This window comes from Aedes albopictus, chromosome 2 (assembly GCF_035046485.1).
Source record: "Aedes albopictus strain Foshan chromosome 2, AalbF5, whole genome shotgun sequence".
In the NCBI taxonomy this organism is placed as follows: Eukaryota; Metazoa; Arthropoda; class Insecta; order Diptera; family Culicidae; genus Aedes; species Aedes albopictus.
In genome coordinates this window covers 294,671,204-294,684,965 of record NC_085137.1, presented here as the reverse complement: position 1 = coordinate 294,684,965, position 13,762 = coordinate 294,671,204, and the positions used below count along the sequence as shown (strand labels likewise).

Below are 13,762 nucleotides of genomic sequence, written 5' to 3'. Positions count from 1 at the left end.
CTCGTTTGAAAGAGCTTTTCGAGTACAAAGAGCATACAAAATTTCATATTTGTAACGTTTTCCGTATTTGAATAAAATTTAAAAATGTTGATTTTTCGTGACGTTACAACGCAATAAAAACCCATACTATGATCAGCCATATTTCAGAGTTATAAAGTCTTCCGATTTTGAATCTTTTTATGCTAAAAAATCTACATACATTTATCTACAAATGATGGAAGACTTTTGAAAAATCAGTGTGTTGGTGTTTAAAATACGACAGTTTGGATGAAAAGTGTGCCTAAATGACTTAAAATCACAATTTTAATGTTAATCTTAATCGTCGTTCAATTTATATTTATTGTCATACTAATATCATGTCGAATACATTTTTGGATGGCAAAAGTAATGTAGAATGTGATAAAAATGTCAAATATGACATAACTCAACTTTGAAAAATTGGTATTGATGATACGGGGCCCGTAGAATGTGTCTAATAACCGTACGACCACGAAGCCCACAATGTTTTTTTTTTGTTTAGCAATAGTTTACTTGAAACTAGTAATTAGCATTTTGGCAAATCAAATAGGGTTACAATCATGTTATCATAACTACTGCATAATATTCATGTAATTCGAGACATAACGCCAGAAAGAAGAAGAAAAACTACAAAAATGTTGAAATAGAAATTCAACATCCGCATAAAATGTATTTTTTTATTCCATTTGAAAAAGGTAACAATTTTATGTGCACCATATTCCTATTCGAATGGTTTTGCTGGCAGGACGACTCCGGTGCACGTTCCGAAGCCAATTCTCACTTCATCGTTCTGGCAGTGTCCACGAATCACCACTTCATCGTTGTCCTGTAAAAATTTCCTACTTTCTCCACCTAATAGTTGCACCTGTTTAGTGCCCTTCCAGCTCAACTCTAACATCGATCCAAATGAGTCCGACGCGTCGCCACTGATCGTTCCCGATGCCATCAAATCACCCGGCTTCAGGTTACAGCCGGTAACAGTGTGATGCGCGATTTGTTGCAGTGCTGTCCAATACAGGTTTTTATAGTTGGATCGGCAGACGGTAGTCGAGGCACCTTTAGCGGCTGTGGAAGAAACAAACATTATAATGATATTCAAATTTTTTCTACCGCCACCCGGCAACAAACCGGTTCGACCACAAACGGCCGAACAAGACAAACAAAATTCTTACGTTTGATGTCCACTTCCAGCTTGATGTCGAAGTTGAATTTTTGCTCGTGCCGCAGGTACGGGAATGGTTGTGGGTCTTGTGGAAAATTGTCCACTTTGTATGGTTCGAGGGCAGCTACTGGAACGACCCATGGTGAAATAGTCGTTCCAAGATTCTTCGCCGTGAACGGTCCCAACGGAACGTATTCCCACTTTTGAATGTCTCGAGCGCTCCAGTCGTTCATTAGCACAAATCCAAAGACACGTTTGGCCGCTTCTTCGGTTGTGACACGTGTTCCGAGCTCAGTCGGAGGGCCTCCGACAAAGAATGCCATTTCCAACTCAAAATCGAACAAACGGCATGGCCCGAACACTGGATCCGCTCCATCAACGGGCAGAGTTTGGCCGAGTGGTCTACGAACTGGTGTTCCCGATACGACCACAGAGCTGGCTCGACCGTGGTATCCAACGGGTAGATGCTTCCAGTTCGGCATAAGGGCATTGTCTTTGCCACGGAACATGATTCCAACGTTGGTTGCGTGGTGGATGGACGAATAAAAATCAGTGTAATCACCAATATTGGCCGGTAAATGCATTTGGACGGACGATTGTGGAACGAGCGCTGCTTGCTGAAGATTCGTGTTCTTGTGGAGCTCAGAACCCTCCTGTAGCAGGTTCTGTGTTATGCGGCGAACTTCGCTCCATGCCTCATAGCCAAGAGACATGAGCGGATTAAGAACGGTTGATGTTAGGGCATCCTAGAAGATAAAAAGTTGGTTTAAAAAATATATTAAACCGGTTGAATTACACAAATTTCATCATGAATTGTTGATAAAAATGCTTGGCAAACCTCGTTGAATAAATGTACGACTCGTGCTGAAAAAAATATCATTTTGCAACTTGTTACATGAATTGAAATGTTAACCGAAATATTAACTGAATTTGATGTTTAGAATAACACAGCAAGATCACCTTTTATGCTTGAATATATTGGAAGCTCAGTAGATTATAATAGCATACGTGTGTAAATGTCAAACAGTTCTTGAGTTTAGATGCTTTCAGTCCTGGGCACCTACGATGGTGCAGAGTGCTGAATTGAAAGATTTCCATCCTGGGCGATTGCCAGCCATCGCCCTGACCTGTGGCCAGGTCAAATTTCTGTCGACTAGCTTGATTTCGTTGCTGAGACTGCGCTACCATGCGTCTCTGGGTCAGCCTCTGCTGCGATGTCCTGCTGGGTTCCAATCTAACGCTTGCTTGCAGATTTCGTTTCCGCCCCTGCATAGAGTGGGGCCGACCCACCTCCACTTTCGCTCATGAATTTCTGTCGCTATCGGCTTTTGATGACATCGACGATAGAGCTCCACGTTGGAGATCCAATTGTGAGGCCACCCTGCATGAATTATATACCGCAGGCATCTATTGATAGAGACCTGCAGCCGTTGAGTGTTCTCCATTGATACACACCAGGTTTCACTGGTGTATTGCAGCACAGATTTCACGTTCGAGTTGAAATTTTGGATTACGGTGCGTCGACTAATCTAATTATTTTTCCATACATTTCTTAAACTCGCAAAAGCAGCCCTCGCCTTCTTGATCCGTGCACCTATGTCGATTTTGGTGCCGCCATCGGTCGCCATTTGGCTACCAAGATGTTGGAAGCTTTCAACATGCCCAGCTACTTGCCAGCTACCGTAAAACTGAAAGGTTGACCGTGCTTACATCCAACGATTTGGTCTTGTTGACGTTGATGGTAAGACCTGCCGCTGAGGAGTGATTGACAAGATCATCGAGCTTGCTCTGCACATCGCCGTTGAGCTAGGAGAGCAACGTCATCTGCCAGTTCGAAGTAATTTAGGTGCTCCAAAGCAATCCACGATTTGATTCACGGTCAATCGCACCTACCAGGATCTCGTCGATTATGGTGAGGAACAGTAGCGGTGATAGGATACATCCTTGCATCACTCCAGCAACGACCCGGATGGGATCGGACAAAACACCAATTCTTTCAGTTTCTGCACGAAACTGCTCTGTACTGTGCTTCAATGAGACCGATGATTTTCCCAGGGAGACCCTTGCGCCTGAGGGCTTTCCACATGTTTCCGTGATTGAGACGGTCGAAAGCTTTTTCGTAATCAATGAACACCAGGTAGAGAGACTCTTGGAATTTATTGATTTTCTCCAGGATGATACGGCGCGAGACAATATGGTCCACACAGGATCGTCCGGCACGGAATCCTGCCTGCTGCCGTCGGAGAGTTGCGTCAATCTTCTCCTGTATCCGGTTAATGATCACTTTGCAGAAGACTTTGAGAACGATACACAGTAACATGATGCCCCGCCAATTATCGCATAAGTCATGTCATCCTTTTGGGTACCTTTACTAAGACGCCTTGCATCCAGTCGCCCGGATATGTCGCGGTTTCCCATATGTTGCGGAACAATAGATGCAGTAGTTGTGCGGATACTACGGGGTCAGCTTTGAGCATCTCCTATCTCCTGCACCGATGGAGCTTCTGTGTTGGTACGGGTAATGCGTCGAACCCTTGGCGGATCATGCTGTGGTGTTGATGGCGTGACCGACACTTGAAATAGGTTTCCAAAGTGCTTGAACCAGCGTTTCAACTGGTCAGCCGTTCAGTAACTGTCCAGATGTGTCTTTCACGAGCATCATAGCATTCATCTTAGTCCCACTGAAGCGACGTGAAACATCGTAAAGGAGATGTCTTCTTATGTTGATAATCGTTCAAAAATTCATTCAAATCGGTTCGCTGGTTTCCGAGATATGACTGTTAACAAATAAGTTGCCTACACACTTAAACTCATTGATTTCGGTAAACGGTTTACCGATAATCCAACAGCTGATATCTCGGTAAAATGTTTACTGATTCGCGGTGAACTTTGCCGAGATCTTGGTAAAAAGTTGGATTACCGAGATCTCGGCAAAGTTTTAACGACAGCTCGGTAAAACTTTTACCGAGATTCAGTAAAAGTTATTACCGGATTCTCGGCTGTTGGATTCTCGGCAATCCGTTTGCTGAGGTTGGCGATTTAATTTAGGTGTGTAAAAAATAGTGATCTACAAGAAAGGTTCTAGCGAAAGATTAACCAATTGAGCTCAAATTTGTACCAATGATACACATACAGTGTATCAAACAATTGTCCGTACAGCAATTTTTTGGAAAAAAAATATTTTTTCACTCAAATGTTCATAACTTTTTTATACGTCAATCAAAAACGCTGAAATTTTTACCAATCATGAATCATATATTAGAGCTCCGTTGGTAAAATTTTGAGCGATATCGAATAAGTTTGCTGAAAGTTTTAAAACTTTTAGTAAAACCTTTAAGATTTTTGAACACTTTTTTAATACATTATATCTTAGTATGTACTCGATGAAACTTTTTCATTTTTTGTATTGTACAGCTGATAGCTAAGGTTTCCATATGCAGCTACTTTTGAGGTTTTATATTCACTACAAAAAATATGAAAAATGTGCTTATGTAGTTGACGATGTTTAAAAATTTACCTTATTTTGCACATATAATCTGCCAAACGTTTTCCACCAATAAAAGTGCATTAACTGAACGAAAAATACATATGGCCTACTCTTCATATGTAGTTTAGTAGGTCCTGTATAAAAATATTACTTTGAGAGAATATAAAAACGTAGAAAACACTTGACACTTTTATTGATCAAAATATGATACATTTTCAAATGACACTCTTCTGAACATAGACAGATTTTTCATAGTGAACATAAAACCTCAAACGAAGCTGCATATGAAAGCCTTCGGTATAAGTTGTATCACAAAAAAAAATGGAAAAAGTTTCATCGAGTACATATTGAGATATAATGTTTTAAAAATGTGTTCAAAGATCTTATAAGTTTTACTAAAAGTTCTATAACTTCCAGAATACTTATTCGATCTCGCTCAAAATTTTACCAATGGATTTTTAATATATGGTTTATGATTGATCAAAATTTCAGCGTATTTGATTGATGTATAAAAAAGTTTTGATCATTTGAATGAAAAAATATTTTGACCAAAAAACTGCTGTACGGACAATTGTTTGATACACTGTATAATAGGTTCACAAACAGTCAAAACTTGAGAACTTTTGGTGCACTCTATTAAAAGTTACAGCAAGTTGAACTTTTTTGTGAGAAAAAAAAGTTGCCTATCCCAAACATTCAATCGGGAAACACATTTTCAAATTCCTGTGTGAGCTATTTCTTTACGTTTATGCCAAAAACACTAATTCGATTTTTTACGGGTTTTTTTGACATGATCATTTGGTGCTTGTTGTAAAAGTATATTTTTGGTCTATACATATGCACTGCAAGATGTTGAGATAACTGCTAAAATTACTGTTCCATTTCTGGATACGACACGCCCACTTATATTCGAGTTTTTATCAAGTTAAATCAGGTTTTCAAGAATATTGAATTTTCTGTTTGAATCCAACTTTCAGGTTCAAAAGTCTATGTTAAAATTCAAACCAATGGTTGTATGATAGATACAACAAATCATGGATATACAGGGGATAGACAAAATGATCGGGACCAGTGCTGAAAAGTTCATTTCGTGATATCTAAATTCATTCACCTACAGCTCATTTTAGAAGCTGAACCTTAGAATATGGTATATGAAAAACTTGTGCGGCTGGACCAATTCTGCAAGAAAGCCACGGAAAAAACGATATTTTTCGAATATTTAAGGTAAATGTCACGGACTACCTTCGCAAAATGCCAATGATATTCACGGTGAATATCATTTGGCATTTTTCAAAGGTAGTCCGTGACATTTACCTTAAATATTAAAAAAAAATGCGGTTTTTCCGTGACTTTCTTGCAGAACTGGTCTAGCCGCACAAGTTTTTCATAAAACAATGTTATCAGGTTCAACATCTAAAATGAGCTGTAGGTGATTGAATTTAATTATGACGAAATGAAGTTTTCAGCACTGATCGGGACAGGCAAAATTTTCACTTTTTAAAAAATGTTCAACTAGCTGTAACTATTCCAAAAGTGCATCAAATATTCTCAAATTTTGATTGTAAGTTCATCAACTAGTTGTGTATTAGTGGTTCAAATTTGGAAAAGATCGGGCTTATATCCATGAAGTAAGAAAGATTCTTAAAAAAGGTATAATCATCCGATAGCCAACTTTGAGCTGTTATATTTCCGGATCTACGTCCGAGTGCCAGGGAAGGACTCTAAGCTCAACTGTGGTCCTCCGGAAAGTAGGGGGTTGGTGTCAGGCCCTACGAGCCAGCCGTAAAAAACCATTGTAACGGAAAATCAGCAACAGAATAATACGAACCGAGACCAACGGCAACGACCCCAGCGAACAAAAAGGACTTGCGATTGGAAACTCGGTACGTGGAACTGCCGATCTCTCAACTTCATTGGGAGCACCCGCATACTCGCCGATCTACTGAAGGACCGCGGGTTCGGCATCGTAGCGCTGCAGGAGGTGTGTTGGACAGGATCCATGGTGCGAACGTTTAGAGGTAATCATACCATCTACCAGAGCTGCGGCAACACACGCGAGCTGGGAACAGCTTTCATCGTGATGGGTGATATGCAGAGGCGCGTGATCGGTTGGTGGCCGATCGACGAAAGAATGTGCAGGTTGAGGATCAAGGGCCGATTCTCCAACTTCAGCATAATAAACGTGCACAGCCCACACTCCGGAAGTACTGATGATGACAAGGACGCATTTTACGCGCAGCTCGAACGTGAGTACGATCGCCGCCCAAGCCACGACGTCAAGATCATCATAGGTGATTTGAACGCTCAGGTAGGCCAGGAGGAGGAATTCAGACCGACGATTGGTAAGTTCAGCGCCCACCAGCAGACGAACGAAAACGGCCTACGACTCATTGATTTCGCCGCCTCCAAAAATATGGCCATACGTAGCACCTTTTTCCAACACATCGTTACCTGGAGGTCACCACAGCAAACGGAATCTTAAATCGACCACGTTCTGATTGACGGACGGCACTTCTCCGACATTATCGACGTCAGGACCTATCGTGGCGCCAACATCGACTCCGACCACTATCTGGTGATGGTCAAACTGCGCCCAAAACTGGTAGGCGTTTCCACAAAAATCTAGTACTCCTCACCAATTTGATCAACGTAAAACGATAAGAACGACGTCACATGTTTATGAGTGTGATTTTGGAGGCAAAGTGAAGAGGCCATTTCTTTCATTCGGGCCTGCCGCGTCGTCGTCGTCGTCGTCGCCGATTTGCTCATCTTCGTACGGGCGGTTTAGTGTGATTTTGGAGGCAAAGTGAAGAGGCAATTTCTTTCATTCGGGCCGGCTGCAACGTCGTCGTCGTAGTCATTTTGAATGTCCACATCGTCGTACCCGTGTGTAGTAGTAGCAGTTCAGTGTGATTTCGGAGAAGAGGCCAGTTAGTGGAAGATGCTGCAGCACATACACTTCGGAGGATGTTTATTGGTGAGCTCTTTCCATTTTATCATAATAATTAATGCTAAAGGATTTATACAATTCTGCTCTGGTTTTTGTGTATTTATCTAACAAATATTGAAAAGTTCGTCACGTCATGTGTCGGCGCTAGTTCCAAATGCACATTTGGTTGATAATAAATAATTTCCTTTCATTTTTGCATGTACACAGAAATTTGAATGCTTCGTCATCTTCGGTGTCGACATTTGTAATATTTTAGTCCAAATGAATAAATGTTTTGACTCAAATAAAGGTTGCATGAATTTCTGGAAAAAGAAAGGGTCGGTAAAAGATATACGGTGAACCATGCGGTAAGATCTTTCTGATTTATTTATCACGTGTTATTTTGTTAATACTTGTGAATTGATCGCGTTCAGCATTGTCGCGCGCGGAAACGCAAACTACAGATGCGTCGGTGTTTAGCTTTGTGTTCTCCTTAGTTGCGAATGAATAACTTATGTAGGGTGAGTTTTTAGGCACAATAGATCGCGTTCGTCGTCCAAGGTTTAGAAGGGTATTTCTTCGCGAGCGCATTATTAATCGCGAATCAAAACATTACATTCGTTTACCACGACAAAATCCTCAACACATCTCCATTTCCCCTGTCCAAACTCCTAGTGATTTCTCGTAGTAACGCAGAGAATTCCACGGTTATTGGCCTAAGCGAAAATCACGTCATCACTTCCTTCCCTATCCTCAATTGACCTGCATTCGGACGCGGCCGGCGCTGGTATTGCTTATTGAAAAGTATTGGGATTCCAGCATTTACACAATGAAGAGAAAGCTAATCCCAAGCATCATCTGTTGGTTCTTTGTGTAAATGCAGTTGTCCTTGCAATAACAGAGGAGCAACCGCGGGCGGTCAATCATGCTCATGCTCATGCTCATGCTCATGCTCACGCTCAAGGTCAAACTTCGCCCAAAACTCTACGTCATCAACAATGTACGGTACCGGCGATCGCCACGGTACAACCTAGAGCGATTGAAGCAAACGGATGTCGCCTCAGCATACGCGCAGAATTTCGAGGCCGCGTTGCCAGACGAGGGCGAGCTCGAAGAGGCCCCTCTAGAGGACTGCTGGAGTACAGTGAAAGCAGCCATCAACGACGCAGCCGAGAGCACCATCGGGTACGTGGAACGGAATCGACGGAACGAATGGTTCGACGAAGAGTGCAGAACGGTTTTGGAGGAGAAGAATGCAGCGAGGGCGGTAATGCTGCAGCAAGGGACTCGACAGAACGTGGAACGTTATAAACAGAAGCGGAAACAGCAGACCCGGGAGAAAAAGCGCCGCCTGGAAGAAGCGGAGTGTGAAGAAATGGAACTGCTGTGCCGTTCCCAAGAAACACGGAAGTTCTATCAGAAACTCAACGCATCCCGCAACGGCTTCGTGCCGCGAGCCGAAATATGCAGGGATGAAGACGGAGGCCTCTTGACGGACGGACGTGAGGTGATCGAAAGGTGGAAGCAGCACTTCGATCAGCACCTGAACGGCGTGGAGAACGTAGGCACGGGAGCCCACGGCAACGGAGGAAACGACGACGCCAGTGCAGCGGAGGACGGAAATGAACCAACTCCCACGCTGAGGGAAGTTAAGGATGCCATTCACCAGCTCAAAACCAACAAAGCAGCTGGTATCGCAGCTGAACTCATCAAGATGGGCCCAGAAAAGTTGGCCACCTGTCTGCATCGGCTGATGGTCAGGATCTGGGAAACCGAACAGCTACCGGAGGAGTGGAAGGAAGGGGTAATCTGCCCCATTCACAAGAAAGGCGACCATTTGGAATGTGAGAACTTCAGGGCGATCACTATTTTGAATGCTGCCAACAAAGTGCTATCCCAGATCATCTTCTCTCGTCTGTCACCAAAAACAAATGAGTTCGTGGGAAGTTACCAAGCCGGCTTCATCGACGGCCGGTCGACAACGGACCAGATCTTTACCGTACGGCAAATCCTCCAGAAATGCCGTGAGTACCAGGTCCCAACGCATCACCTGTTCATCGACTTCAAAGCGGCATACGATAGTATCGACCGTGAAGAGCTATGGAGAATCATGGACGAAAACGGCTTTCCTGGGAAGCTGACTAGACTGATTAAAGCAAAGATGGACGGTGTGCAAAACTGCGTAAGGGTTTCGGCTGAACTATCTAGTTCATTCGAATCTCGCCGGGGACTGCGACAAGGTGATGAACTCTCATGCCTACTCTTCAACATCGCTCTGGAAGGTGTGATGCGACGAGCCGGGCTCAACAGCCGGGGAACGATTTTCACAAAATCCGGACAATTTGTGTGCTTTGCGGACGACATGGACATTATTGCCAGAACATTTGGAACGGTGGCAGAGCTGTACACCCGCCTGAAACGCGAAGCAGCAAATGTCGGACTGGTGGTGAATGCCTCAAAAACAAAGTACATGCTGGTAGGCGGAACCGAAAACGACCGGATCCGTCTGGGTAGTAATGTTACGATAGACGGGGATACCTTCGAGGTGGTGGAGGAATTCGTCTACCTCGGATCCTTACTGACGGCTGACAACAACGTGAGCCGTGAAATTTTGAGGCGCATCATCAGCGGAAGTCGGGCCTACTACGGGCTCCAGAAGAAACTGCGGTCGAAAAAGATTCATCCACGCACCAAATGCACCATGTACAAAACGCTAATAAGACCGGTAATCCTCTACGGGCACGAGACATGGACCATGCTCGAGGAGGACCTGCAAGCACTCGGAGTTTTCGAGCGACGCGTGCTAAGGACGATCTTCGGCGGTGTGCAGGAGAACGGTGTGTGGCGGAGAAGAATGAACCACGAGCTCGCTGCACTTTACGGCGAACCCAGCATCCAGAAGGTGGCCAAAGCCGGAAGGATACGGTGGGCAGGGCATGTTGCAAGAATTCCGGACAACAACCCTGCAAAGCTGGTGTTTGCACCAGATCCGGTTGGCACAAGATGGCGTGGAGCGCAGAGAGCACGATGGGCGGACCAGGTGGAGCGTGACTTGGCGAACATCGGGCGCGACCGAGGATGGAGAGCGGCAGTCACGAACCGTGTATTATGGAGAAATATTGTTGATTCAGTTTTATCTTGAATTTGATGTAATACTAAATAAATGAAATGAAATGATTTCCGGATTCAATGAACCGAATTCAATGAAATTTTGACCATTTAAGACTAATATAATGAACTTTGGGCCCATATAGCCGAGGCGGTAAACGCACGGGTATTCAGCATGACCATGCTGAGGGTGACGGGTTCGATTCCCGGTCGGTCCAGGATCTTTTCGTAAAGGAAATTTCCTTGACTTCCTTGGGCATAGAGTATCTTCGTGCCTGCCACACGATATACACATGCAAAATGGTCATTGGCAGAGGAAGCTCTCAGTTAATAACTGTGGAAGTGCTCATAGAACACTAAGCTGAGAAGCAGGCTGTGTCCCAGTGAGGACGTTACGCCAAGAAGAGGAGAGGATAATGAACTTTGAAAAACAATTGACTAAACTTAAAATTCTTAACACAAAAGAAAATTATATCGATTAGATTATTTTTCTAATAAAATACCAAATTCTCCAAAACTTCAACATCGTTTCAAAATTTAAGATGCAAATTATAATTCATTTAATTTCCCTCTAATTGACTTATATATAAATGTGTTTGAAGGAAGGTAACAACATTGTCGCCAATAAATTGAAAAGGTAATGGAATGCATATTAAAAATAGACCAATTTACTGAAAAATCGTGAAATAAATAAAATCGCTATAACTTTTTCTCTTGTTGAAAATTTCAAATTAAGTCAACCGTTTTTCAGAGTTCATCACATAAGTCATAAATGGTCAAAATTCCATAGCATTCGGTTCATTGAATCCGGAGATATAACAGCTCAAAGTTGGCTATCGGATAATTAGACCTTTTTCAAGAATCTTTATAACTTCATGGAGGCCCGGTCTTATCTAAAATTGGACCACTGATACATAACTAGTGAAAATTTGAGAATATTTGATGCACTTTTCGAAAGTTACAGCTAGCTAGCTGAAAAGTGAAAATTTTGCCTGTCCCGATCATTTTGTCTATCCCTTGTAATTATTTAAATGTTTATCTAGCTGAATTTAAGGTGAAGATGTGACTAAGCCACCCTTCGAATTTTCTAGAGCACAAATCTGAAAAACCAAATGATGGAAAGCACTGCAAAGTTGATAGATTGATTACCACCAGTGGCTGGCCAATCGATCAACTTTACAGCGCGGTGCGACATTCGGTTACACAGATTTGTACTTTTGGAAATTCGGGGTTCATTCTACATACATAGAAAAGAATTTGTTAAGTAATGTTGTTGAAGAACCTCTTAAAGGTCTTCTATGGAATATTTTCCTGCATACAAGCAAAGAATGAAATACAACTCTTGATAGTCTTGATAGGCATTTGTTGTTAATATATTAAGGCTGGATAAATGTGAAAATGAAACTTGTTCGTGCATCTAGCCCGAAATGGCAGAGTTGCTAAGTTGTGCCCATAACTTCTGCTTCATGTACATAATGTAATCCGACATAAATCGGTGAGATTGTATGACATAAATCTCAAATTCACATGATGCGTCTTTTTTTTTTATTTTTACTTTATCTAATGTTCACTCACATAAACTAAATGATGCTTATAGGTAATTTTTGTATTCTTGATCAGTTATCCAAATTTTAGTTAATGAAAATGTTGTTCTCTGGTGATATGTTTCACAATAATGTTTGTATATATCGCTTTTTATTTCTTTAAACCTCTTTTTGTATTTGGGACATTTTTGACCAAAAAAGTACACTACGTCAGTGAACTGTTCTTAACGTTATGCAATAAAAAGGTTAAAAAAAATATAAAAAAAAATTTTGAAAATCTATGAAATTATGAGTAATGTCCCATGTTCTACGGGAATCCCTATTAACATGGGACAACTATGCAGCACACGGCAGTGAATGAAGAACAAAATATTACTTCAGAAGAAGGTGAATAATATTATATTTTTTATCAAACCAGTTAGAAATTACTTATAATGAGTTTTGAGCGAGTAAATCATCGAAAAAAAAACTACACAACTTACATGATACTGCACAGGATAGAGGCTCTTAACAGCCCCAAGATCCAGAACGTGTTCTCCGATAGCGACTCCCAGGCGGTGGCGGGACTGGTTTCATGAATAAATAAAAAAGGAAAATATGCAACTCAGTAACAAAAAAAAAGAATGTGTGACCTCTAAGCACATCGGTTCAATATTTAGTTTTTTTTGCCATCATTTACTCACATCCTCCTGGGTTGAGAAAACACCGTACGGCAGATTCTGGATAGGAAAGTCACTGTTTTCGGGCACCGCGACAAACGACTTCATGGTTCGGAAATTATTACTACTGACCAGCAGAATCAGTATCAAAGCCAAATGGAGGTGAAACCGCAACTCTATGGCGATGGTTGGCTAGCGTTAGCGAGAACGTTGTGACTTGCTACACACTCGGACTGGAACTGAATATTTTCGGGATGTTTAGTCGCGTTTATCCGGCAACAGGTTGTTGTTTTGCTCTAGCCTAGCCGGTTTGCTTTCGGATTAGTATTTGTATCAGCAATGTGTAGGTTTCTGTATGATATACGTATTCCGAACGTTTTTATTGCATAGTGATAATGTACACACCCCCAAGCGCAATACATTTTCAACTCTGTAGAACTTGACGTAAATTAATTTGATAAGACTTTCGTGGTTTAGGTGGTTGAGCTGAATGTTTACCGTAGATCATCGCTGCTTGTTTGATTTAATATTCTTTTTGCAGACGAAAGTGTATACACTTTCATATATTTTATTTATTATTTTCTTTGATTACGTTGCGTTAATTAACATGTAAAAAGCTAGTGTGGTAGAGCACATCATCACTAAATTCGGCTGCAACCCGCCTGAATCACAGAAGTTCTAATATTGACTGGTTACTGAGACAGTAGCCCCACTGGTGGTACACCAAATCAGCGAGGTTGCAATAGTAAACAGAACTGTTCAACATCAGTTCTGTCACTTGTGTACCGTAAATAGAGGGAAAGTTCATGTTTTTAAAACCATTTAGTTCGATGAAATCCTACAGTGCATGGCAAA

The 13,762-nt window shown here is 42.0% G+C and overlaps 1 protein-coding gene across 1 annotated transcript; it reads right to left on the bottom strand.

The window, feature by feature from the left end:
* Positions 1–646: 646 nt before the first annotated feature.
* On the bottom strand, positions 647–13,439 carry LOC109423754 (fumarylacetoacetase). Its single transcript, XM_019698757.3, has 4 exons — positions 12,932–13,439; positions 12,731–12,814; positions 1,191–1,926; positions 647–1,083 (listed from the first exon to the last, which is right to left on the bottom strand). Exons 1-4 carry the CDS (start codon positions 13,013–13,015, stop codon positions 740–742), a joined length of 1,248 nt encoding a protein of 415 aa, XP_019554302.3. The 5' UTR covers positions 13,016–13,439; the 3' UTR covers positions 647–739.
* Between the last annotated feature and the right edge of the window lie 323 nt (positions 13,440–13,762).